Source organism: Ursus americanus, chromosome 14 (genome assembly GCF_024610735.1).
Source record: "Ursus americanus isolate L20-20 chromosome 14, mUrsAme1.1.p, whole genome shotgun sequence".
In the NCBI taxonomy this organism is placed as follows: Eukaryota; Metazoa; Chordata; class Mammalia; order Carnivora; family Ursidae; genus Ursus; species Ursus americanus.
The window spans coordinates 61,720,607-61,746,606 of record NC_142140.1 but is presented as its reverse complement, the minus strand read 5'-3'; the positions used below and the strand labels follow the sequence as shown (position 1 = coordinate 61,746,606).

The following is a 26,000-nucleotide window of genomic DNA, read 5'->3' as shown; positions in this document are numbered from 1 at the left end:
TTATTCCTAGTAGATTCAAGGCTAACCATGAGAAACCAAAAATATAAAAAAATTGGGAAAACTATTGCGAATACATTCATGAATTTGGGGGTGAGAAAGGCCTTTTTGGAGAAGACATAAAATCCAGAAGCTGTGAAAAGACAGAAAAGTTAATTAAAATTTAAAACCTCTGTGACTAAAGAATAATTTGTTATTCAAATTAAAAGACAAAATATGAAAAGATCCCTAACCTCACTGATATTCAGGGAAATGACTTACTAAAATGACATTATTATATAATCTTTTGCCCATCAGATTGGCAGACAAAGATTGACAGAAGCCAGCTTTGGCAAGGAACTGCAGAAAAGAACACATTCACACACCGTTGGAAGGAATGTACGATGGCATGATACTTTTTGAGAGTAATTTGTCAGTATCCGTTACGACAAAAATGTGTTCTGGACTTTTGGTTTGGTAATCCCGGGTGAGTGGGCAAGTCTCCTGGAAGAATCACTCCCATAAATGCCCACGTAGGCGTGCACGTACCTTGCAGCAATGCTTGTACATAATGCAAAATTGCAATTAACCTAAGCATTTACCAAGGTGGAAAATTATGTGAGAGTTAAAAAGACTCTTATCCACGTGGAGGACATGAAACGGGCAAGATTCTGCATGTCCCTAAGTGCACAGAAAAATGTCTGAAAGGATTCATAGAAAGCTGATAAAAGTCGTTTGCCTCGGGGAGGGGTGTGGGCTTGCGTGGGTGTTGCAGGGAGGAGAGGTTGAGGGAGAACTGTTGCTTTATCTGTATTTTTAAAAAAAATTATAATTAGAATTTTGCTGGAGTAATTTGAAAAAAACAAGAAATAAAAGGTAAAATAACTTTTGGAGATATTGCTGACGGTTCTAAGAATGAATGTGGTTGGTAATGGCAAAGCAGCGTGGGGTTCGCTGACATCTGCCCGACGTGGTTAGCCGGCACCGCCAGCAAGAAGGCATTCGCTTTGGAGTCAGACAGACTGGGATTTGAATGCTGGTCCTTCCAATCACCGCGTGACTTGGGCACATCATTTGACTTCCCTGAGCTCTGGGATAGTAAATGAAATCGACAGCAGAGGGCTGTAGAGATAATACAGGTAAAATATCCGGAACGTCGCAGGTGCTCGGTTAAGGGGTGGGTATTATTAGTAGCAATAATTAAAATTATGGTTTTTAACCCAGTGAGAAGTAAGAAGCAGATGAATGGCAACCAAACAGCATCGAAACCCATGGATTTAATTTGCAGGTTGTACATCTTCTCACCACAGAGGATTCTTTCTAATTTGCTCCATATATTCCTAGTGTTAGTCATTTGTTTATTCATTCACTCACTGATTCATTTAATAAGTATTTACTGAGCACTTCTTATGTTAGGCACTAGACATATAATGTTAAAATGACTGTGTCCCCAGGCGCCTGGTGGCTCGGTGGGTGAACTGTCCGACTCTTGATCTCAGCTCAGATCTTGATCTCAGGGTTGTGAGTTCAAGCCCCACATTGGGCTCCACGCTGGGTGTGGAGCATACTTAAAAAAACACAAAAAACCAAGAAATATCCTTATTTTCTGGGAGTTGACATCTTCCGCCAATGGGAGGAAGAGACACATGGCCAGTTGGGAGTTACCCACGTGGGCATTGGACCCGGACAACCTGCTTCTCATTCCCAGCTCTATCACTCACTAGCCCTGTGACCTTGGATGGATTATTGGATTGGTCCCATCATCTATAAAATGGGTTGTCCACATTGCCTACCTCCACTCCCCACCCTAAGGGTCTTAAAAAGATTAAAGGCCTTGATACAAGGGTAAAGCGCTTTGCCCGGAGCTCGGTGCCGTGGTATGTACTTGTACGTGTTGGCCACTTTTATTTCCAGTTACGTCCCTGTGTGGTTGCTGTTATAAAGGGGGAAATCAGAGAGAAAGGAGTGCCCATCGGATCTAAAGACACTTATCTCTCTGGCAAACTACATAGATCAGGTAATAATGGATCCCTTTGTGTTATTAATCAACAGCTAATATAAAGCTGGAGTAAGAACTTCTAATCAGCATGAGATAAGCAATGTGGTATAATTTCTGTCCAAAGCAAAGAAACTTGACATTTTAGCCTTGGGACCTTCTCTAGGGTAAATGGGACGGTTCTGTTAAGCTTTGAAAATGTTGGAAATTTCTGCCCTGGATTTCTAGGAATACCTTCACACACTGACTTCTAAGGTCCAGGGATCCCTCATCACCAGGATGGAAATACTGATCCAGGGAAAAAGAAGGAAAGGAGAGAAGGAGAGTTGGATGCAGCCATTTGTAGAGAAATGACGATGTGTTAGGTGCTTTCTCTCTTAAGCTGTCCTGATGTGCCGTGAGGCTGGTCTATTATCCCCATTTTAGCTAAGTAAACAGGGGCTCAAAGAGGTCAAGTAGTGCGTTCTGGGTCAACAGCTCATTGGTGCCAGGATTCCAGGTCTTCTGATTCCAAGACTGGAGTTCTTCCCTGGACGCCGAGCTGCATCTCATGAGACTGTGAGAGAAGTCGTCCCTCCGTTGCGGCGCTCTCCGGATACTTCTCACCTGGGGTAGGGGTGGGGCAAGGACAGATGGGAGCAAGGATTACCAATCACCATCTTACCACTCCAGGTCCCAGGAGTGGAAAGCAGTTGCTGGAGGGCAGATGGACAAGGGGATAATCAGAGAGACAGAGACAGAGACCAGGCTGGGGGACTATGGCTGAGGACATAAAGTTGTCTGCCCCTGGTGGGCTCTTCCTGGAAACTCTTAGTGAGGAAGGCAGTACCCAGGTCGAGAACCTTCCAAGTCTCCAGGTGCCTGGACACAGACGGGGCTCCTGGGGGAGAGTCCCCTTGATTCCTGTTCCTCCCTCATAACCTTGACCAAAGGCCAGAGAAGTATGGTGCCTTGACCTTATTCCCTGGATCCTTCCTGCCCTTGAGAATCTGGGTCGCAGAGAGAGAGAGAACCCCAACACTACTGAGTGCTATTAGCTAAATCCCAAGTTGGGACACCTGGTCTGATAGCCATGTCTGCACAGGATAGAATTTTAGAATCCAGGAAAATTTGGTTTATCTCTTCCGTGCCTATTGTCCACCTTTTGGGTTGTGAGAAGTAAAATGATGTAATATACGGGTCAATGCCTAGTAAAGTTCAAAAGGCAACAGGATTGTTATTGTTATTGTTATTATAGCATCTTGAGACTGAAGAGGATTGCAGAGATGGTCTAATCTGATCCCCCAACTGTGGAGGAGTCCTTCACCGGCACCCCTCACCGACTGCCAGCCAGCTCTGCCTGCCACTTGCAGTGACAAGGAGCTCACTCTTCCAAAGGTAGCCCTGGTTAGCGCTCACTGAGAAAGAGTTCTTTGGGTTGAGCTGAAGTCTGTCTTGCTGCAATCTCTGGGCACACAGCACATTTGTACCCACTGTCCTCCTGGATTTAAGGACAGCTTCATGTCTCTAGTCATCCTTGCGCCCCCCCCGCCCCCGCCAGAGTTCTTTTCTCTGATATCTCTGTGTACTTTGCACAGAATAGCTCGCAGATTCTCCATTCCCTGGAGCCCCACCCACTCCAGCTGGTCAGTGTCCCCCTGCAAATAATGGTGCTCAGAACAAACACAGCCAACACTGCTGCTATGACCCAATCAGGGCAAAGTGCAGGACAGGCATCACTTCCTATACTCTACACCCTGTGACTCTATTCACGCAGCACAAAAAAAAAACAAGTGCTTTCCGGCAGTTGCATCAAATTTGCTCATTTTAAACTTGCATTTTAAGCAAATACCCTGCAATCGTTCTCACCCAAACAACATCTGTGTTCCATATTTATAATTCGTTTAGATGGACCCAGGTTAAGAAATAGCACATTGCCAGTCCCCTAGAAGGCAAGCTTCTTAACGTGCTCTTCCTATTATATGACCCTCCCTCCCTGGCTCCAGAGCCGTCATTACGACTTCTGTGATACTCGGGCTCTTCCTGTCTGTAGTTTACTGTGTGTACCATGTTCAGTTTTGCCTGTTTGCGAACTTCATATAAATGGAATCATGCTGTGTGTATTACTTTATAACTTGCCTCTTTTCCTTAAACCTTGTTTGTGAGCTCCATCTGCATTGAAAATGTAGGGACAGTTTGTTCACCATCATTGCTGTATATTCCATTGTACGAATACTTTCCAGTTAATTTATCTATTTTAGTGTTGCTGAACATTCGGGTCATTCATTTGTTTATTGTATTAGAAACTCTGCCGTCTCGAATATTCTTGTGTCTCCTGGGGCACCTGTGCGATGTAATTGGTAAGTAATTATTTTACGTGTTTAGATCTTGTCTCTCAATTTCTTTCAGGATGGAGGAATCCTGCCTTTTACACCTAATAAAGGCTTTGAGCACCCACTAGTTTTCTCTAGAATACATACCTCGGGGTAGAATTGCTGAGTCTTAGGATTTATGTAAAAATAGGAAAATGTACACAAGTCTTGCATGCTCCTTATCTGATTTCAAAATTGCTTTTTTTTTTTTTTTAAACACTTGTTTGGCATGGGGAGCCCCAGGTGTCCAAACCAGCAGCCTGACCATTTCTGAGTGACCTTGATCTTGAGGGCCTGGCTTCAAGCCCCAGATTATCAATAGCAATAAACATGCCTCTTACTCACTGGAAAGAGTCCCTTCGTAGAGGCCATCAGTATCTGCTATCTTTATGGCTCCCGCCTCTCGTTAGTCATCACAAGACAGAGGATGTGCTAGGCTGCCCTATCCTGGACAAGAGACATTTAAGGGGGGGGGGGTAAGGGAAATGAGCCTGCTTGCTTTCTCAAAGGTACGCCGCCCATCTGAGGATATTAACTGCTCAAAAAACTCAAGTCTGTTTAGGTCCTCCCCTAATGTTAGCAGGATTTAGGGCGAAAGTACAAATAGATGCCACATGTCTACCCGAATCATTTAAAATTATAAATCATTTCATCTAACAGTTAACCTTAATATACTCTATTCTATCTTGCCAAATACACATCTTTGATGATGCGGAAGACCAGGCTTAGATTCAGAATTCCTGAAGTCCTGAGATTTGGGCACCTGACTGAGGTGGTAAGGGGAGCCCTGGGAGGGCTGGACTGGTGGCCCAGGGCCCACTGCCGCCTTCTGTGCACACAGCAACTCAAATGTCCAAGTGACGTGCGGCCACCTCCCACAAACACAGCTGCCTATTAGCTACGTATAGGGATGCCCAGTCCGTGCCTGGGAAAGAGGCACACGCTCCAGCCTTTGCGTGTGTGTGTGTGCGTGTGTGTGTGTTTGGGGGGGTGGATTCTGGGGTCACAGTTTCCCAGCACTTGGTCCTGAAGGAGGGGCACAGCTGCCAGGTGGACACGGTCCCTGCACCCTGGACAGTGACCACACGGGACTAGAGTGGAGCCTCTAACGCACGGGGCCTAGGGCAGGCTCTCTTGCCCAGGTAGAGGGACGGCACTGTGTGCACGTCATCTCTCCTCTCCCCCCACGATGAGTGCGGGGAACCGTGTTGGGCCGTCTCCCAGCATCCATCACAGCACCCGGCACCTAGAGGTCACATGGCGCACAGGTGCTCAGTGTTAAGTGCGCCAGAAACAGTCCCTCATGCTTTACTCCACTTCGACTTTCCTTAGCCTCCCTGCAGAGGAAGCTCCGTGCGGGTCCGGGAGGTTAAGTGACTGGACCAAGGTCACACAGCCAGAAGGGGCGGCGGCTGGACTTGCGCTCCCTTCACCCACCGCCCGGCCTCCTCGCCGTCCTGGGCTTTCCCAGTGCTTTCTCTGCTCTTTGCTGGGGCGGGGGACTGCGAGCGGCCCCCCTCGGCGCCCGGCCGTCCCCCTCCCCGGGCCCCCGCGTCCCTCGGCGCCCCATCCCTCGGCACCCGGGCCCCCTCCTCCCGCGCCGCCCGGCGCTCTCCGCGGCGCGAGGCCCCGCCCCTCCCCTCGGGCGGCGTCACGTGCCGCCCCGTCCCCCCCGCGCCTGCGCACTGCTTATTTCCCGCTGTCAGGATGAGGAGGCGGAGGTCGGCGCTCGGGTCCGTCTCTGCCCGCGGCTGTGGCGGCGCCGGCGGCTCCAGCCTTAGCGGTTCCTCCCTGGGCGGCGGCGGCGGCGGCTCGGTCGACGCCTCCTCCGCCAGCTGAGCCCGCGGGAGCCCGGGACGCCAGCCGCCCGCCCGCCCCGCTCGGCGAGGCCGCCGCCCGGCCATGGCGCAGCCGGGCCCGGCTCCTCAGCCCGACGGTGAGGCGCCCACCATGGCCGGCGCGGCGGGCGCGGCCTGCCGGGCGGCGCGGCGCGGGGGCGCTCGGGCGGCGGGGGGCGCGCGCGGGCCCGGGGCCCCGTGGGGCGCGGCGGGAGCGCGCGGGGGCGGCGGCGGCGGGCGGGGCGCGGGGAGGCCGCGGGGCCGGCGGGCGGCGGGGAGGGCCCGGCACGTGGGCCGTGCGGCGGGGAGGCTGCGGACCTCGGGGCCCTGCCAGTGTCCGCCGCGCGCGCGGGGCCCCCCGCCGGGCGGCAGGGACCGGGTGGCGCTCACGGGGGGGAGGGCGTGCAGCCCGATGGTCGGCGCCCGCGCCTGGTTGGGGAGGGTGGGGGTCTACAGGACGCTGACCCCCCAGGGACGAGCTCTGGGCAGACGCAGCGTCTTTGACCTTCGGCACGCTGGCGAGAGGAGGCTCCTGCGTGCCTTTATACTTTGTCGGGCAAGACGGCCACCTGCGTGTACTCAGGCGCTCAGCGTCGTCGTGGGGGCTTTGGGGAGTAAGGACAATGGTGTTTGAGTGCCGGTCGAGGAAGCGTTTGCCTTCTTGGAAGGAGAGGGAGCCCCGTCCTAAGTCATCCAAGTGGGTTATCAGAGCTCTTCTTGAGACCTTCTGGGAGGCGCGGGCTGAGCTCCAGACTTGAGAGGTCGACCACCCGTTCCAGGTGTTACCACTTGGAGTTAAGGCTGGGAGACCGTGAGCTTGCTCCTCGGCAGGGTGTCTAGGTGAGAAAGTTCCTGCAGGTGTGTTTCTGCCATGGGCGTGTGCGCCCAGCGACTTTTCGACGTGAGTGGGACCTTGGCAGGTGATGCCAGGCACACAGTAGGTGCTTACTGAAAAACTTGGGCCCGTGCCTAGGGTGGTGTCTTAAGATACAGCCTTTCGTGAAAAACTTCGCGTTTGTTCCTGCCTTTGGGGAGCCTGAAAGAATGTTATCAGGTGTTAGGGCTAGAAGTAGGCTCCAGAGCCTGCTGGCGCCCAGTTTTCAGGTTTGGTTAGTAGCCCGCCCGCGAAGAGATGGGGAGTCCCCATCCCCGCAGTTGTGCGGGGGAGAGCAAGCGGGGCTGTTGTCAGGCTGCATGTAGTGTAGTCCTCACCTTTCTCATTGGATGTCAGGGAAGAACACTGCTTTTCCACAAACCCCTCTTTGTTACTGCTGACAGAGGCCGAGCACAGAGAGCCCCAGTGGCTTCTGGCTGTGGTCTGGAGTGGGAGGGATGCTCAGCTGGCTGCCGCCTTCTCCCGGGCTGCGTGGAGACACGGTGGAGACACGCGTCTGGGGCGGCTCAGGTGACACGGCAGTCTGGAACAAGAATTCTCCTCTCTCCGAGGATGCGACATGGTCTTCCTTGTAAATACACAGAAATGACTAAGCACTTGAGAGAGGGTGGGGAAAATTAGCTTTAGGAAATCTTGTGTTCTTTTGCTATTCTTAGTGCAGGTTTATTCCCTGCTTTTCAAATCCTGTGACTCCCAGATGAGATTCAGTTTGCATAGATTGCAGTGTTTATTTTCAATTAGTAGCAAATGAGCAGCCATAGCTACCAGGCACAAAAGGAGAGAGGGTTCGGTACATCCGAGTGCTTTGTGTCAGCGGCTTCTTAGAAGTTGATGGTGGGGACTTCATTTTTCTCTTTGGCCCAACTTAATATAGGTCACTTCTTAATACCTTAGCCTTATGCACACTCAGATGTCCTTGCCCTGCTGAGTTTTAAAAATACATGTGGAATTCTTTTGAGCCACACTGACAATAAAAGATAACTATTCAGTTTTGGAAATAATGGTAGATGAAGACTTCGTTTGTGTGTAAATTGGTAGAATGAAATGTAATTTTCTTTTTAATTTCTTGTTTTGTAAATTTACCAGGTTTTTTTGCTTTTCTTTTTTTTTTGCTGGTGCATCTCAGTTTATTCATTTGGAATCAAGGTAATTTTAATAGCCATAGAAATTTCATCCAATTTCCATTTCACCTTGAGAATTCAAAGACTATATATAAAGATTTTCGAATTTTAATATTTTAAGATCCAAGTTAAACTCTATCGTAGAAGCATTTGCTCCAATTTTATTTTTTATTTAAAAACACTGCCTTGTAAAGTTCCTCCATTAAAATTTAAAAGTGTGTGTATAAAGAAGAACTATGTCTTCTCCCATCTCCCAGAGGTCACCACTAGTAAGTTCTGTCCTTCTTGAGTTTTTTCCTATAGTTACACAGACGTGCTAACTTCTCCACTGGAGTGGACATGCTTTCTGCAGTTGGGGCTGCGGCTTGTCTATTTCCCTTAGTGCCTGTTGGCTGTAATTATTACATGCTTGTGAGTGGTCCTGTGGCTGTGTCCTGTGCTCTCTGCACTGCATGCCTTGTCTCAGAGGATCTTGGAGTCAGTGAGGCGCATGGTACTGTAATATTGTTCCTATGTTACTGATGAGGAAACTGAAGCACAAACAAGGTCTGTGTCTATAGAGTTCCGTAGCCAGGAGGTGGGGGGAGTCCAGCCCACCTCATGTCAGGGCCCTCTGGTCTGTTTCCCAGATCACAGACCACTTTCGAGGTCAGTGTCAGAGATCTGCTTCATTCCATCACTTTTGTGTACCGTGCAGGATTTATTTGCCTGTTTTTCTGTTGATGGACAACGAGTGTCCAACTGTTTTTCTGTTGATGGACAATGAGTGTTCATTATTGGACAAGTTTTTCATTATTTTATAAGCAGTGCTGCCATAGATCTCCTTGTGCCTATTTTTCAGGTACTCCCTTGCTTCTGCAAGACTACTGACTTGACATGAGCTCTGAGTGGTTTAAATTTTAATAGCGATCGCTAGCTTACTCTCAAAAAAGATATCAATTTACATACCTGCCATCAGTGTATGAGAGGGTGGATTTCCTTTGCACTCTTACCAGCCCAGGATGATGTCAGCTGTTTTAAATTTGTATCTTCTGATAGATTGAAAAAATATTCTTCAGTTAACAAGTGTTTGTGTACCTAGTCTTTGCCAAACCCTGTGCTGGGTTCTAGGAATCCAGTGATGAACTGCTTGGCCAGAGACAGCTGTAGGTGTTTGGGATACATCAGTGGGCAACACAGATGATACATAGCCCTGCCTTGGGGGGTGGGGGGAGAAGCAGATACTAAACTACAAACATAAGCAAATGATATAGATTGTCAGGTGACACATGCTGTGGAAAAAAGGAGAAATAGAGCAGAGTAAAAGGAAGGGGGATGGGCTGGTTAGCCTTATTGAGAAGAGGACATGAAGGAGGGAGAGAGGTGTCAGCTGTGAGGCTGTCTGGAGGAAGAGTGTTCCAGACAGGGGTCAGTTTTTGCAGATGCTTTAAGGAAGGGTGTGTCTGGCATGTTTGGGGAAGGGCATGGAGGTCAGTATGGCCAGAATGAAGTTATGGGGGTGTGGGGGGGAGGTGGGAGAGGGGAGGAACAGGAGAGCAGTAGGATATGAGGTGAGAGGTTGTGGTGTGGGGACAGATCTTGTAGGGCCCTAGAAGCATTAGATTGGCTTTTACAATGGGAATCATTGAGAGTTTTGAGCACAGGACTGATGTGATATGACTTATGTTTTTAAAAAATCACTCCAGCTGCTAGATTGGCAGTAGAGTAAAGGGAGGCACTAATCTAGGAAGAAGATGGTGAGGCTTGGACTGGGTATATTGACGGAGGTTATATTTTGGAGGTAGGGCCAACAGGATTTGGATTAGATCCGGAATGAGGGGGAGAGAGAGGAAGGAGTGAAGGATCGCTCAGAGGTTTTTGGCTTGAGCAACTGTGAGAGGTACGCAATGCTATGAATGCCTATAATTTAGGGATTTAACCCATGTAGGGAGTCCAGGAAAGGTTTCTGAGGCAGTGGTGCTAGAGCTGCGATCTGAAGGATGAACAGGAATCCCTGTTGGGGAAGAACCAGGGTGGTGAGAGTACTGGAGAAAGGCCGGTATGGGCTGGCCTGAGTGGGTCTCAGCCTCCGAGCTAAAGCAGGAGCCACCGAAGAGTTTTAAGCAAGGAGGTGACATGATGGCTTTTAAATCTGTACTTCCCGGATAGTGATTATATATATTTGGTTTGCCTTCTGTTGTGCAGAAAGCTTTAATTTTTATGTAGGTCTGACTGTTTTTTAAATTTATGGTTACTGCTCTGGCTTAGGAAGACCTCCCCAACTCCCATGTTTATTAAAAAAAAAAAAAAAAAAGCAACCCCTCATTTTCAACACTTTTATGGTTTTGTCTTTTATATTTAGTACTTTAAACCATCTAGAATTTATTTATTTTTGAATTTTAACAAGGTTTATACTAAATAAGTTTGGTATAAAGAAGCATTAGCGGGTGCCTGGGTGGCTCAGTTGGTGAAGTGTCTGCCTTCGGCTAAGGTCATGATCCTGGGGTCCTGGGATTGAGTCCCGCATCGGGCTCCCTGCTCATTGGGCAGTCTGCTTCTCCCTCTGCCCTTCCCCCTGCTCATGCCCTCTCTCTCTCTCACTGTCTCTCTCTCAATAAAATCTTAAAAAAAAAAAGAAAAGAAAAAAAGCATTAGCCAAACAGGAGATTACCTAAGAGAAAAAGAAAATTCTGAAGAATACAGGAATAGCAAGTATACGGGGCAGCCGCTGTCTCTAGGGCTGAGGCAGAGCGCCCAGGGAAGAAATCAATCTTCAAGAGGCCACTCCCAGAACTGAGATCCAGACTTTGTTGGCCTTCTGGGAGTCTACTTTCTGGCTTGCTGGGAGAAGCCACCTGCATCTGGAATTTATTTTTGACATGACATAGGGATCTAATTTTATTTTTCTTCCAAATGGATAGCCAATTGTTTTAACACCAGTGTTCAATAATTTATTTGGTTCATTTATTATACCTTGAGAAATCTCCCAACTAATAGACTTGCAGAGATACTTGATCCAGAACACAAAAACCCTGAGTTCACCCTGCAGTCCTCCTGCTCCAATATCGCAGCCCACAGTAGCCCAGGATTGTGTGATATTCTTTAATTTGTCTGTTTTACCTGGCTCCCTGGGGGCAGAACTGCCTTTGAGTCTTAAGGGCTCTGGTTTCTGAAATCTCGTGACTACGCCATACAATAGGTCTTTATGCAGTGAAATTTGATGTGCTTTTCTTGTATAATCATTAACTTGAGTTTAGTCTTCAGAGGAGTATTTAGTAAACATTTTTGTATGATACAGTTGAGGCAGGTGGTGTGGGAGGCGGGATATAGAAATGACTGCGAGAGAGATACAGCTCTCCTTTCCAGAACCTTGATCTAGTGAAGGAACGGGCCTGGGGCACACTAGTGTGAGCCGAGGAGGTGCCTAGAGGTTCTCCCCTGCTGGGTCCCAGAGGAAGCTGCTACTACGTCAGAACAGGAAGGGCTATGAAGGAAGGTATCTTTGTTCATTTTTCTCATTAGATAACCTGAATCTCTTCCAAGTGGTGGACTGAGTTCTGTTTGAATGCCCCTGGAGAGTGAGGGAGCTCACTACCTCCTATTTTTGGCTAGTTACAGTGTTTTGTGTGTGCTTTAATTGAGCGGAAGCTTGCCTCACCATAACTTCTACCCACAGGTTTTCGTTCTCTTCCCAAGGACCACACAGAGGAAACCCAAGGCACCTTCTCTATGTGAGCCTGAAGAAATTTGATAATATTTTGTCCTTCCCAGATACTTTCTTTATTTCTGCTATCAGGTAGTTTTGAATTTCCTTAACTTCTTCCCCCTGATCCCCCAGTGTGTCTGCTTAAACTTGCATTGCCTTTCAGGCACTCAGAAGGTGTCTTTAAAAACATTTTTTTTTTTTTTTTTGGAAGTACAGTTAGTACATAGTGTTAGTTTCAGGTGTACAGCATAGTGACTTGGTAAGTCTGTGATATTCTGCCACCTGTCATCACACGGCACTATTGCAGCGTCATTGACTATATTCTCCATGCTGACCCTTTCATCCCCGTGACGTGGTCTTTCCATCACTGGAAGCCTGGACCTCCTGCTCCCCTCCACTCATTCTGCCTCCCCCCTGCCCCTTCCCCTTCGGCAACCATCTGTTCTCATCTGTGGGTTTGTTTCTGCTTTTTGTTTGCTTATTCATTTGTTTTTTAAGATTTTACATGTAAATGAAATCACATAGTATTTGTCTTTCTCTGACTTATTTCACTTACCATAATATTTTCTAGGTCCATCCATATTGTCACAAATGGCAGGATCCCACTCCTTTTTGCGGCTGAGTAAAATTCCATTGTGTATATATACCACATCTTTACCTGTTTGTCTATCAGTGGACACTTGGGTTGCTTCCATATCTTGGCTATTGTAAGATAAGGTTACAATGAACATGGGGGTGCATAATCTTTCTGAGGTAGTGTTTTTGTTCTCTTATGGTAAATACCCAGTAGTGGAATTATTGGATCATATGGTAGTTCCATTTTTAATTTTTTGAGGAACCTCCATACTGTTTTCCACAGTGGCTGTACCAGTTTGCATTCTCACCCTACAGTGCATGAGGGTTCCTTTTTCTCCACGTCCTTGTCCACATTTGTTGTTTCCTGTCTTTCTGACTCTAGCCATTCTGACAGGTGTGAGGGTATATCTCATTGTGGTTTTGATTTGCATTTCCCTGATGAGGAGTGAGGTTGAGCATCTTTTCATGTGTCTGTTGGCCATCTGGATGTCTTCTTTGGAGAAATGACTATTCAGATCTTCTGCCCATTTTTTAATCGAATTATTCGTTCTTTTGGTGTTGAGTTGTAGAAGTTCTTTATGTATTTTAGATAATAACCTCTTATTGGATAAATTATTTGCAAGTCTCCTCCCATTTACTGGGTTGCCTTTTAGTTTTGTTGATGTTTCCTTTGCTCTGTAAAAGCTTTTTATTTTGATGTAGTCCAAATATTTTTTGCTTTTGCTTCCCTTGCCTGAGGAGGCGTATCTAGAAAAATGTTGCTATGGCTGATGTCAGAGAAATTACTGCTTGTATTCTCCTAGGATTTTTATGGTTTCAGACCTCACATTTAGGTCTTTAATCCATTTTGAGTTTATTTTTGGGTGTGGTGTGAGAAAGTGGTCCAGTTTCATTTTTTGCATGTAGCTGTCCAGTTTTTCCAACACCATTTATTGAAGAGACTGTCTTTTTCCCATTGTATATTCTTGCCTCTTTTATCATAGATTAATTGATCATAAAAGCATGGGTTTATTTCTGGGATCTGCATTCTGTTCCATTGATGTGTGTGTCTGTTTTCATGCCGGTACCATATTGTTTTGATTACTACGCTCTGTAGTATAGCTTGAAATTTGGAATTGTGATATCTCCAGCTTTGTTCTTCTTTCTCAAGATTGCTTTGGCTGTTCGGGGTCTTTTATGATCCCATACAAATTTTAGTAGTATTCTTGTTCTGTGAAAAATGCTGTTGGCATTTTGATAGGGATAGTGTTGAATCTGTAGATTGTATTGGGTAGTATGGACATTTTAACAGTATTAATTCTTCTAATCCATGAGCGTGGAATGTCTTTCCATTTTTGTCTTCAATTTCTTTCATCAGTGTTTTATAGTTTATGGAGGTCTTTTGTCTCTTTCATTAAGTTTATCCCTAGGTATTTTATTCTTTTTGGTACACTTGCAATCCTAAACATTCTCTTGTTGATCTCTGAGACAGATGTCAGTTGCTGATGACTTCTGGTGGGACCTGATGTTCTCTAGATGTGTTTTACCTGTAGGGAGTAGTAGATACAGAGACGTATTACTGAAAGGAGTCCTAAAGACTAGTTGTCTTCCCTCATTTTACAGATCAGGAAATTAAGGACTAAAGACATGGAAGTGACTTGCACTGCAGCAGAAACAATACTAGAATTTAGGAGAGTGGGGCTGTCCTCTCTTCTGGTTACTGCTTCTATTTATGTAGAATGAACTTTGCCTAGAGGCCTCGTTATCATGTTGCCTGAACAGAATCATAGAATTGATGTAACTTGATTCTAGTCAAACGCACAAAACTTGCTCAATATCATTCCTTTTTCCTTAATACTTTTGTTTTTTTAAATATTTACTGCTCATGTCTGACGCGTGGTGGGCATTGTGTTGCGGATATTACATAAAACAGAAACGCTCCTTTTGTTGTGGAATATAAAGTCTAGTGGTGAATACGGACAGACTCATGAGGAAAGGGCATTTTGGCTGGCTGGCAGTGCTGTCCCCGGCACCATGTCCGTCATAGAGTACATGGGATCTATAGGTATTTGTTGAAAGGAGCTCCTGCTTCATTCGTTGTCTGTAAATAACGACTGCCGCGGCCTCCCACCCCATCCAGATCTAATGTCCCCGACTCTCTTATCTCCTCCAGAGCAGAGTGTGTTTGAAACTGCTTTCTTTCATTTTATTGTGAACCTCGTAAGCTTGTGTAGATGGTCACAGAAGGGACGTTAACAGTTTAGATCTGCCTCTGTTGCAGAAATTTGCTATGCATTTATTCCTAACAGATGGAAATTTAGTCTTTCTAGAACACTTCCATTTTCTGTGGTAACTGTATTAGAAAATTCTTGATTTGGGGGCCCCTGGGTGGCTCAGTCGTTAAGCGTCTGCCTTCGGCTCAGGGCGTGATCCCATAGCCCTGGGATCGAGCCCCGCATCGGGCTCCTCCGCTAGGAGCCTGCTTCTTCCTCTCCCACTCCCCCTGCTGTGTTCCCTCTCTTGCTGACTGTCTCTCTCTCTGTCAAATAAATAAAAATCTTTAAAAAAAAAAAAAAAAAGAAAGAAAGAAAAAATTCTTGATTTGATTGGGCCCAAATAAGTTCCCTATAGCTTATGCACCTTGGTTCTGGCCTTTTGAATAAATCAGAACGAGGCTATTTTCTCTTCCACACAGAAGGCCTTCAGATGGCCCTCCCATCTTGGTGGCTCCTCATGTCAGGGTTCTGCACCCCCACCATTCTTCATGGCTTCCTCTGCTAGGGTAGCCAGATGTCCTGATGCCTTGTGGTTTGCTCGTGCTCAGCCTCGAGCTGGCGAAGATACTCCAGACATAGTCTGTGTGACCTGTGTGTTGTTTTTGATCGAGACCCTCGACCCTCTTTCTAAGGTATGCCAACACTCCCTCAGTTTACGTGTTCACTCACTGCGTCATATTAGTTCATAGTAAAATGACTTGCACCATGCTGTGTATTTTTTTTTTTTTTGAGTGTTTACCAGGCGCTGGGGATATAGATACAGTTAAAAAAAAAATAGACTGTTTTTTAGAGAATTTTTAGAGAAGTTTTACTTTTTGATTTTTTTAAAAGTACTTTTGTTGTTGTTGTTAAGATTTTATTTTCAAGTACTCTCTACACCCAACATGGGGCTTGAACCTACAACCCGAGATCAAGAGTCGCATGCTCTATTGACTGAGCCAGCCAGGTGCCCCTTTAGAAGAGTTTCAGATCCACAGCAAAACTGAACAGAAAGTCGTTTCCGTGCCCCCTCCCCCACCAGACTGCCGCCCCCCCCCCCGCCCCCCGTCAGCTTTCCACAGCCGTGCAGTACATTTGTTATACTTAGTAAGCCGGCACCCTGCACATCATTATCACTCAAAGTCCGCCATTCGCATCAGGGTTCAGTCTTGGTGTTGTACGTTTTGTGAGTTTGGATGAATGTACAATGACATGTACTCACTGACTGTTGTGGTTTCATACAGAAGTATCAGTGCGTTCAGAGTCCCACCTGTTCATCACTCTCCCCCCGCCTCAAATTCTTGGCAACCACTGATCTTGTCACTGTTTCCATAGTTCTCGCCTTTTCCAGAATGTCAGGTCATTGGAATCCTACAGATTGGCTTTTTCACTTAGCAGTATGCATTTAAGTTCCTCCACGTTTTTGTGGCTTTTCAGCACTGACGAATATTCCATTGTATGGATGTACCATTTTCCCTTCACCAACCGAAGGACATGGTGGTTGCTTCCAAGTTTGCGGATCATGAGTAAAGCCGCCGTGTTGCAGATTTCCGTGTGGATGGGGAAAGCCAGGGAGTGTGATTGCTGGATCCTATGAGTGTGTCAAAGCGGCCGCACCCTCCGGCAGGGATGAGAATTCCCGGGGCTCCGCTTCCTCACCAGCATTTGGTGTCTGTGTCTGGGATTTCCTCCATTCCAGTAGGTGTGCGTGCTGTCTCGTTTTAGTTTGCAGTTCCCTAATGACGTGGCGTGGGGCATCTTTTCGTATGCTTCTTTGCTGTCTGTATATCTTTCGTGAAGCGTCGTTTCAGAATTTTGGCCCATCTTTGAATCAGGTAGTTCATTTTCTTTACTGTTGAGTTTTAAGAGGTCCTTATATATTTTGGATAACAGTCCTTTATCAGATGTGTCTTTTGCAAGTATTTTCTCTGAGCCTGTGGCTTGTCTTCTCATTGTCTTGACAGTGTCTTTTGCAGAGCAATTTTTTTTTTAAGATGTTATTTATTTGAGAGATAGTAGCGGTGGGGAGGGGCAGAGGGAGAGGGAGAAGCAGGCTCCCCGCTGAGCAAGGAGCCGGATGGGAGACTCGATCCCAGGACCCTGGGACCATGACCTGAGCCGAAGGCACGTGCTTCACCGACTGAGCCACCCAGGCTCCCCCGGAAGTTTTTAATTTTAATGAAGTTCAGCTTATCAATTATTTCTTTCATGGCTTATGCCTTTGGTGTTGTATCTAAAAAGTCATTGCCATACCCAAGGTCATCTAGATTTTCTCCCGTGTTTTGTACTTTACATTTATGTGAGTTTTACATGAGTGAGTATTACATGAGTCTGTGACTCATTTTGAGTTAATTTTTGTGAAGGGTGTAAGGTCTGCATCTAGATTCTTCTTTTTTCATGTGCAGTCCAGCTGTTCCAGCACCATCAGTTGTTGAAAAGACCATCCTTTCTCCATTGAACTGCCTTGCCTTCTTTGTCACGCATCAGTTGACTCTGTGTGGTTCTGTTTCTGGGTGCTCTGTTCTGTTCCATGGATGGATTTGTCTACTCTTTAATGCCATGTGTTTTTAAATTTCTTAATTAAAAATGTTTGCATCGAGGGGCGCCTGGGTGGCACAGCGGTTAAGCGTCTGCCTTCGGCTCAGGGCGTGATCCCGGCATTCTGGGATCGAGCCCCACATCAGGCTCCTTTTTTTTTTTTTTTTTTAAAGATTTTATTTATTTATTTGACAGAGATAGAGACAGCCAGCGAGAGAGGGAACACAAGCAGGGGGAGTGGGAGAGGAAGAAGCAGGCTCATAGCGGAGGAGCCTGATGTGGGGCTCGATCCCATAACGCCGGGATCATGCCCTGAGCCGAAGGCAGACGCTTAACCGCTGTGCCACCCAGGCGCCCCCCACATCAGGCTCCTATGCTGGGAGCCTGCTTCTTCCTCTCCCACTCCCCCTTGCTTGTGTCCCCTCTCTCGCTGGCTGTCTCTGTCTCTGTCAAATAAATAAATAAAATCTTTAAAAAAAAATGTTGCATCGAAAATAATAACTGCTTATGGTAAAACAGTTTGTAAATTTCTAAAAAAGAGAGGAAGAGTCCATATAAGCTCATAAGCTCATCACTCAGGGTAAACACTATTAGAGGCCTGGTATATATATTTTTTCCAGTTTTTAAAAAAGTCTGTGCCCTGATGATTTAAAAGTGGAATCACGCTGCATATGCTGTTCTCAAGCTTCCTTTTCTTAACTTTGTTTGTGATATAAATTATGTCATCAGTTTTGAAATAGGTCATTTTCGTACAATTATGAATGGACTATAACTTTAAAAAGTAAGTCCCCATTGATGAATATTTATGCCATTACAGTAATGCTGCAGTGAATATCCTTGTGCCTGTCTTTGCACACTCCTGTGAATGTTTTTTGTGGTGTAAATTCTTCGAACTGGAATTAACTGAGTCAAAGAATGTGCAGGTTTAAAAAATTAATGGCAAATGCCAAATTCTCTTTCAAAAGTGGCAGTTTACAGGCTCACCATCAGGGCATAAGAGCGCTTATAGCTCCTGGATTTAACAAATTGAGTTCTTTGCATAGGGGGAAGTTGACTTCTTTGTCCTTTGTGTAGCAGGCATAGCTGAAATCCCCCCCAGTTTGTATTTTAATTTTGAGATGTTTTGGCATATGGACATATTTTAATTTTTATGTGACTTAATAGGTTTTTTCTTTTTTTTATGGCTTCTAGATTTACTTCTACCTCCTTGTGTTATCTTCTGGTATTAACTTTTAAATATTTGATCACAGTGGGATTTGTTTTGATGTAAGGACTGAGATAGGAATCCAGCTCTTACAATTTATTTTCAAATGGCTAGCCAGAAGCTCTCGTACCATGTAGTGATTAATCCATTTCTCTCCATTGATTCTGAAACGCAACTATTTATTATATGCTAACTATCCAGGGATACTTGAGTCCATTTCCGGATTGTATTTTGTTCTATTAATTTATCTATTCTGGTGTAATACCAGAATAACAATTGCTATAGTGATACTTTCTATCGTTTTCATATTCTGAGAACCAGGAACCCCCCACTATTCATTTTCTCGAGTTTTCTCCCAGCCATTCTTTGATGTTATTAATTCAGATAAAATTTAGAATGAGCACATTAAGTCTGCCCACCATTCTCTCTTCTCCCCCTGCCCCCCCCAAAAAAAGGCCTTTAGAGAAAACCTCATTGACTGAGTTCATAAACTAAGGAGAATACGTATCTCTAACAAAAAAATCTTTACAATTACAGTGCCTTATGACACTTTAAATGCATTAACTATATTATTTATTTCTCCAGATTCTTAAAGGGTAGTATTATCCATATTTCACAATTGAGGAAATAAAACTTCAGTAACTTGCCCAGGATTCAGGTTCATTCCACCCACTGTCTCTCAGGTCATTGTTAGTTAAGTAAACTCTTAGCTCATTAAAAAAGGGGCAAAATTATAACAAAACCCCAAGTTTCTTTTTTGATCATAAAGCACAAAGAACATGTAAAGAAAGCTGGATTCGCCCATAATTCCATGCTTCAGAGGATTGTCATTCTAGTCTATTTCTGGTCATGTTTTATGTCTACAAATAAAAAATGTTTAAACTGTTGAGGCACCTGGGTGGCTTGGTCTGTTGGGCATCGAGTCTTGATTTCAGTTCAGGTCAAGATCTCAGGGTCCTGGGATCAAGCCCCACGAAGGGCTCTGTGCTGAGCAGGGAGTCTACTTGGGATTCTCTCCCTCTGCCCCTTCCTGCTTGTGTGCTCTCTTTCTCTCTCAAGTAAATAAATGAAATCTTAAAGGATTCCTTATATAGAGAAATGTTTAAACTGTTGATCATCTCGCACATGTGGTTTTGTTTTTTTTTTTTTTTGACAGAGATAGAGACAGCCAGCGAGAGAGGGAACACAAGCAGGGGGAGTGGGAGAAGAAGAAGCAGGCTCATAGAGGAGGAGCCTGATGTGGGGCTCGATCCCATAACACCGGGATCACGCCCTGAGCCGAAGGCAGACGCTTAACCACTGTGCCACCCAGGTGCCCCACACATGTGTTTTTTTTATTCTGCTGTTTTATGATGTGGGATTTCCTTGTGATGTAGGTTATCTTTCAAAAACACACTGGTTTTAAAAGTCTAATTTACCATATTAATGTATCATAACTTAATTATTTTCCTATTACTCTTGCCTATTTGATTATTTGTGAGATCTTGCTATTAATAAGGAATTCCATAGGAAGCATCCTCGGCCGTTGAGCTTGGATTATTTCCTGGAGAGTTCTGGATCAAGCAGCGTGAGTTTTTGATGTGTGCATTGCCAGACTACTTTCCAGAAATCCAGTTCTAGTTTATATTTCTGCCATTAGTGTCATCTCGCCCTTGCTAGCATTAAGTATAGACTGAAAATTTTCTTGCCAATAGCATAGGCAAACCTTTGTCTTATTTTAACTGTTTGGTAGTTTATGGTATCCATCAGTCTAAGATTGCATTTGAACAAACTTGATAATGCTTTGATACTTTCAAAGACCTGCTCTATTTCTGTATCAGTTAGATAGCCACCTATACTGTGTTTGGTGTTTTCTGCCTAAATGGTTGACCAATTTTTTTTCACTATTATTTGAATTTTTAAGTTCTTTCTGTATGAGCTGTTTGTCAAGTTAGGTCTTTCACATCTTGTATTTAAGTCATTCATTTTCTTTCTGCAAATAATTTAGAATTTTGGTAAAATTTATACTGCTTATTGCAAATTATTGAGAAAATGCAGAAACGCATTAAGAATAGAACTGTGATCGCCTAAAGATAATTTCCATTCCAGAATTTGCATAGGTGTATTAAAATATATGAAAAAAACTCTTTAAAATTTGATAAAAAATTGTACTTTTATAGGATGCTCTTCCCACTTACATGAAGAGATGTTCACGATGTAATGTTAAATAGTGTTACTTGTAATGACCGCAGAGTATTACACTGTATGCATTCCATACTATGTTTAATTCTGTCCGTGAATGTTTAAGTTTTAATTTTTCCCCAGTACAGAGAGCACAGTAGCAAACATCTGGACGCACAGCTCTCTAGAGATGCTTCCCTCAGTAAGTCTCTGTTCGTTGTTTCAGAAGTTGGGTACATTTAAATTTTGGTACGTCTGATACATTTACATACTGATGTATTCTTATGTATTGTCTCAGAGCAGTTGGAAGCCCAGTCCCCAGTGGCTTCCGCAGGTAAAGGATTCAGTGTTTCTCTGTGTAACCAGGTCGGGAGTACAGCAGGCCAGGGGCTGGTTTCACTGCTCGGGGGTGGCCAAGGGCCTGCGCTCTTCTCTTCTCCACTTGCCTCCCACGTGAGCCTGTTTGCTCACATCATAATTACTTTTTTTCTTGCAGATGCAGTTCTGATTACCTTTTGGGAATATTTATTCCTTTAAATCTTTTAGTATTGGGGCGCCTGGGTGGCTCAGTTGTTAAGCGTCTGCCTTCGGCTCTGGGCGTGATCCCGGCGTTGTGGGATCGAGCCCCACATCAGGCTCCTCCGCTGGGAGCCTGCTTCTTCCTCTCCCACTCCCCCTGCTTGTGTTCCCTCTCTCGCTGGCTGTCTCTCTCTCTGTCAAATAAACAAAATCTTTTAAAAAAAAAATCTTTTAGTATTTTCTTTGTTCCATTTGTTGCATTCTTTCCTTTAGGCACGTGGATAGTCCTTATATTAGGCAATCTTTGTTTCCCATAGTGATTTCCTCTTTAATTGCTTTACTTTTTTTCTTTTTGTTGTGTTCACTGAGACTGTTTCAGGTCCTTAACAAAATTGATTCATGTGTTTCTTAATGTTGGACAGATTTTTGTATACTTGGGATACACTCAAGTTGGTTGTATGTCCTGTTCTAGTATGTAGCTGGATTCGACTTACTATGTTTGCAGTTCTGTTCCTAAGTGTGGTTGCCTTTATTTCCATTTTGAAACTCCCTTGGGTTTTGATACTTTGATTATACTAGCCTGGTAAAATAAATTGGGAAGCATTCTATCTTTTGCTATACTGAGGGGAGTTAAATAATGTAGGAAATATTTATTCTCAAATCCCTACAGACTTGATAGAATTTGTTAGGTCCTCTTTGAAGTTTCATCTCGAAACTTCTAAAGCTCTCTCATAATTTTTTGGTCATTTTTCTGTTAGACGTTGGCTTATTTTTGATGTTTTGGAATTTTAATTGATGGTACAGTCGATGTTCTTGTAATTAAATCTACACGTATCTATGATTACTTCTTCAGGATAAATTCTTGGCAGTGAAATTGCCCGGTTAAAGGATATACAGACTTTTTTTTTTTTTTTAAAGATTTTATTTATTTATTTAACAGAGATAGAGACAGCCAGCGAGAGAGGGAACACAAGCAGGGGGAGTGGGAGAGGAAGAAGCAGACTCATAGCGGAGGAGCCTGATGTGGGGCTCGAACCCAGAACGCCGGGATCACGCCCTGAGCCGAAGGCAGACGCTTAACCGCTGTGCCACCCAGGCGCCCCAAGGATATACAGACTTTTAAGACTTCTGCTGTTGACTACCACATAGTCACCTGTCTTGAAATACACCATGGATTTGTGTTAATCAGGTACGGTGAGGTGACGGACACAGAGACGGCTGCCTTTGAGAGAAGAGTTTAGTACTCAGAGTGTCCAGGAGAGGAGGGACATGCCATGCCGTGCAGGGTCACGTGGGAGAATGCCGGGGTTGGTCAGGAGGCAAAAAGGAAAGCGTGGCCTAGAGCCTTTATTGTGGTTTCTATGGGACGGAGTAGGTGGGGCAGACAAGGCAAGATGGAACAGGCTTAGGATTGCGTGATTTGCGGGTCTCTGGTTTTGTGATGCCTGGCCGTGGGGTGATTTTAGGGCAGGGGATACTGGCTTGGTGTGGAAGAGTTAGATGAATGCAGCGGTTGTGGTGCAGACGTGGGTTTAGAGGGTTTGCACACGACAGGCGTATTCACAAGTGAATTGTTTATTATCTCTAGGAACTGGCTGACCCTGGAGGCGGCAGTCCCTTCCTGGCCAGCAGGGCCCCATGATGTCAAAGCATCATAACGTATGGAAAATCAAAAACATTAATTAATACACCATCCTTTAGGATTGTAGTACTTTGTGGTCCCCTGGCAGTGCATGAGCCTGCCGACACTATGTAGTGGTATCTTTATAAAAAAGAAATCCACAGGGACACCTGGTGGCTCAGTCAGTTAAGCATCTGACTCTTGGTATCAGCTCAGGTCTTGATCTTTGGGTGGTGAGTTCAAGGCCTGAGTTGGGCTCCATGCTGGGTGTGGAGCCTACTAAAAAAAGAAAGAAAGAAATCCACAAAAATGTTGGCTAGTTTTGGTGAGCAGAGTCTTGTTCAGATTTGCATTTCTTTGATTTCTGTTGGTTTTTGGAATTCTTTTGCAAATGATCCATTTTGGTCTTTTATATATATATATATATATGATATATATATATATATATATGATATATATCTTTTTTTTATGTTTGTCTTTTTATTGATCATTAAGAGCTTTTCATACAAAGACATTACTCCAGCAAGTCTAGATGTTTTCGTGTGTGTGAAACCTTGTTGCCATAAATATGAATTAGTTTGGCAGACTGATCAAAGGAGAACGAGTTGACGGGATTTGGGGGGGGGTGGTGCCGGCACCTGATTGGACTGTGATGATGTGGTGGAAACATCACATTCCTGTGGGCCACGTTTACTCTTTCATAGTTGTACAGAGGACACTTGTGGACAAAGACTTCTTCTTATTCGCGTCACAGAGTATTTCTTGTTTGGTGATAAGAAAGTGAAAGCCTTTTTGTTTGACTGTTACTGAATGATTTGAATTTGGAAAAAGAAATCAAATTACTTCCTTATGCACTGTCTTTCTGCATTAAAAACATTTTTTTTTGACTCTGAAAAACATCCATGAATATTTTATATGTGGTGTTTGCATAGTTTTGGTAGGATTGCTGTGTCTTTCCTGGATTTCTCCAGTATTTAAATCAAACTCCCCTCCCCTCCCCTCCCCCCCCTCCTTTTCTTCCTTTCCCAGTTTTTATTTATTTATTTGATACAGAGCACAAGCAGGGGGAGCAGGAGACGGAGAAGTAGGCTCCCCATGGGGCAGGGAGGTCAATGCTGGGCTCCATCCCAGGACTGGGATCATGACCGGGGATGTGGGGCTTGATCCCAGGACCCTGAGATCATGACCTGAGCCAAAGGCAGACGTTGAACCGACGGAGCCACCCAGGCATCCCTGACTTCATTTTCTTGTGAGATTGTGAGTGTTGAGAAGCCCCTGTGCAGATGCTAAGTGAGCGTGGGAGAGAATGTGGCGGAACTGTAGGGACTCGCTGTAGATTTGGACTGGATGAACCTCAGAACTTTAGGGTAGGAGGGACTATTTACCTGTCATCTGCACGGTCACTCTGGCTCCAAAGGTCTGAGCCCTGTGAATTCGTAGCAGATCTCTCACCTACGTCACCGTTGGGCTCTCGGGCCAGATAATTCATTGTCGTGGATATTGTAGGATGTCGAGCAGCATCTCTGGCCTCCACCCAGTGGGTGTCAGTACCCCTCCCCTCAGGTCATGACAACCGGAAACGTTTCCCACGTTGCCAGATGTCCTCTGGGGAGCAAAGTCACCTCCAGCCGAGAACCACTGGTTTCTAACAGAATGCTTTAGAATGCCTCTGTACCATTCCGATACAAAATTATACACACGATTAAAAAAAAAAACAACGTAACAGCATAAAGCCCTTAGCGTAAAGGAAAATTATAATTAAGTAATGAGCTTCAGCATGTAAGTAAACAGTGTGACTGACAGAGCACCCCTAGGAGGTGGTATTACACCTGTTTGTAATTCCCACGTAGGTGACGCATGAGTCTATTGTATTACTCTCCCCGTTAATTACGCGCAGTCACAGGGAGATCTGTCTAGGTCTTAGCAGGTCAATATTCGGACCCCCCGCTAATATTAACATCAGTGCTCTCTCCTTGAAATGTTTTACCTGTTGGTTTCTCGTGTCCCCTTCCAGGGACATATAATTAATTATCTTGTAGGCAGGATAGCTATTTATCAAAATTTAGATCCCTCTTACGTATGCCCTTGATGTTTCTGAAAAGCTCATAAATAATGCATTCAACTTTCCTTATAAATAAACTATAAACCCTTGTGTTTTTATTATATATTTATGAAGAATTTTTTTTCTGATAAATAACTCCTAATGTCAGTTCTGTAGCTGTAGGTAGCCTTTTTACAACACACGGGTAGGGAGACAGGAAATGACATCTTTTAGATTTTCTGTGTTATAGTGAAGGACACTGTGTACATAGGGAATTTGAATTTACAGTATAATAAAACATGATTCTAAGAGAGGTTTGACTTTTCCCCTATAAATGATAAATCTTAAGAATATTCTAAACTGGGGCGCCTTGGTGGCTCAGTTGATTGAATGTCTGCCTTCGGTTCGGGTCATGATCTCAGGGTCCTGGGATCGAGCCCCACATCAGGCACCCTGCTTGGTGGGGAGCCTGCTTCTCTGTCTCCCTCTGTTCCTCTCCCCTCTGTGCGCGATCCCCCCCCTCCCCGCCGTCAGATTTAAAAAAGAATATTCTAAACCAGTGACCGTTTTATATGAAAGGAATTTGTAGTGATCAGAAACAAATTTTTTATTCAGTAGTTCTCCGTTGTGAATTATATGTGTGAATATGTATAATGCCCCATTATCTGGACTGGTGGAGGAATGAGGGAGAAGGAGCACGAGGGCTGGGAGGGGCAGAGGGAGAGGGAGCATCTTAAGCAGACTCCCCACCGAGTGCGGAGCCACGCAGGGCTCAGTCTCCTGACCCTGAGATCATGACCTCAGCCGAAATCAAGAGTTGGGTGCTTAACCAAATGAGCCACCCAGGCACTCTGGAATGATGTTTTATGGGCATATTATTTTTCAGCTAATTTAGAGGTAAGCCTTCCAACAAAGAAGAGGAGAGACTTAAAAAAAAAACAAACTTAGAGTCCTTTATGTGGAACATTTTAAACACTTAAAAAATAAAAAGTTTAGTAGGTAGACCCACCACCCTCCCTCCATGTGTCATGACTGTCAGTGTGTAGCCGGTCTTGTTTGTCTATAACCCTCTCCTACTTGCTCTCCTGGATTTTTAAATAGCAAATCTCAGACATCTATGATTTCATTTGGAAACATTTCAGTGGCTATGTAAACATAGCCACAATACTATTATCACAACTAAACACAGTTAACAGTCATTCTTTATCACGACACAAAATATCCAGTCAGGGTGGACATTTCGTC

General features: G+C 44.8%; 1 protein-coding gene and 1 long non-coding RNA gene across 4 annotated transcripts in view; one reads left to right on the top strand and one right to left on the bottom strand.

The window, feature by feature from the left end:
- Positions 1–881: 881 nt before the first annotated feature.
- LOC148109010 (uncharacterized) lies at positions 882–6,147 on the bottom strand. Its single transcript, XR_015726754.1, has 3 exons — positions 6,010–6,147; positions 4,669–4,770; positions 882–2,578 (listed from the first exon to the last, which is right to left on the bottom strand). It is a non-coding gene; the product is annotated as an uncharacterized LOC148109010 (long non-coding RNA).
- Positions 6,034–26,000, top strand: part of RABEP1 (rabaptin, RAB GTPase binding effector protein 1) — a 92,803-nt gene continuing 72,836 nt past the window's right edge. Inside the window, exon 1 of one of the 3 annotated variants that reach the window (XM_045804891.2) lies at positions 6,034–6,259. In XM_045804891.2, the coding sequence (XP_045660847.1) occupies positions 6,226–6,259 (34 nt within the window). In that variant the 5' untranslated portion in view covers positions 6,034–6,225. The remainder of the gene's footprint in view (positions 6,260–26,000) is intronic. The other 2 variants (XM_045804893.2, XM_045804894.2) reach the window with 2 other exon arrangements.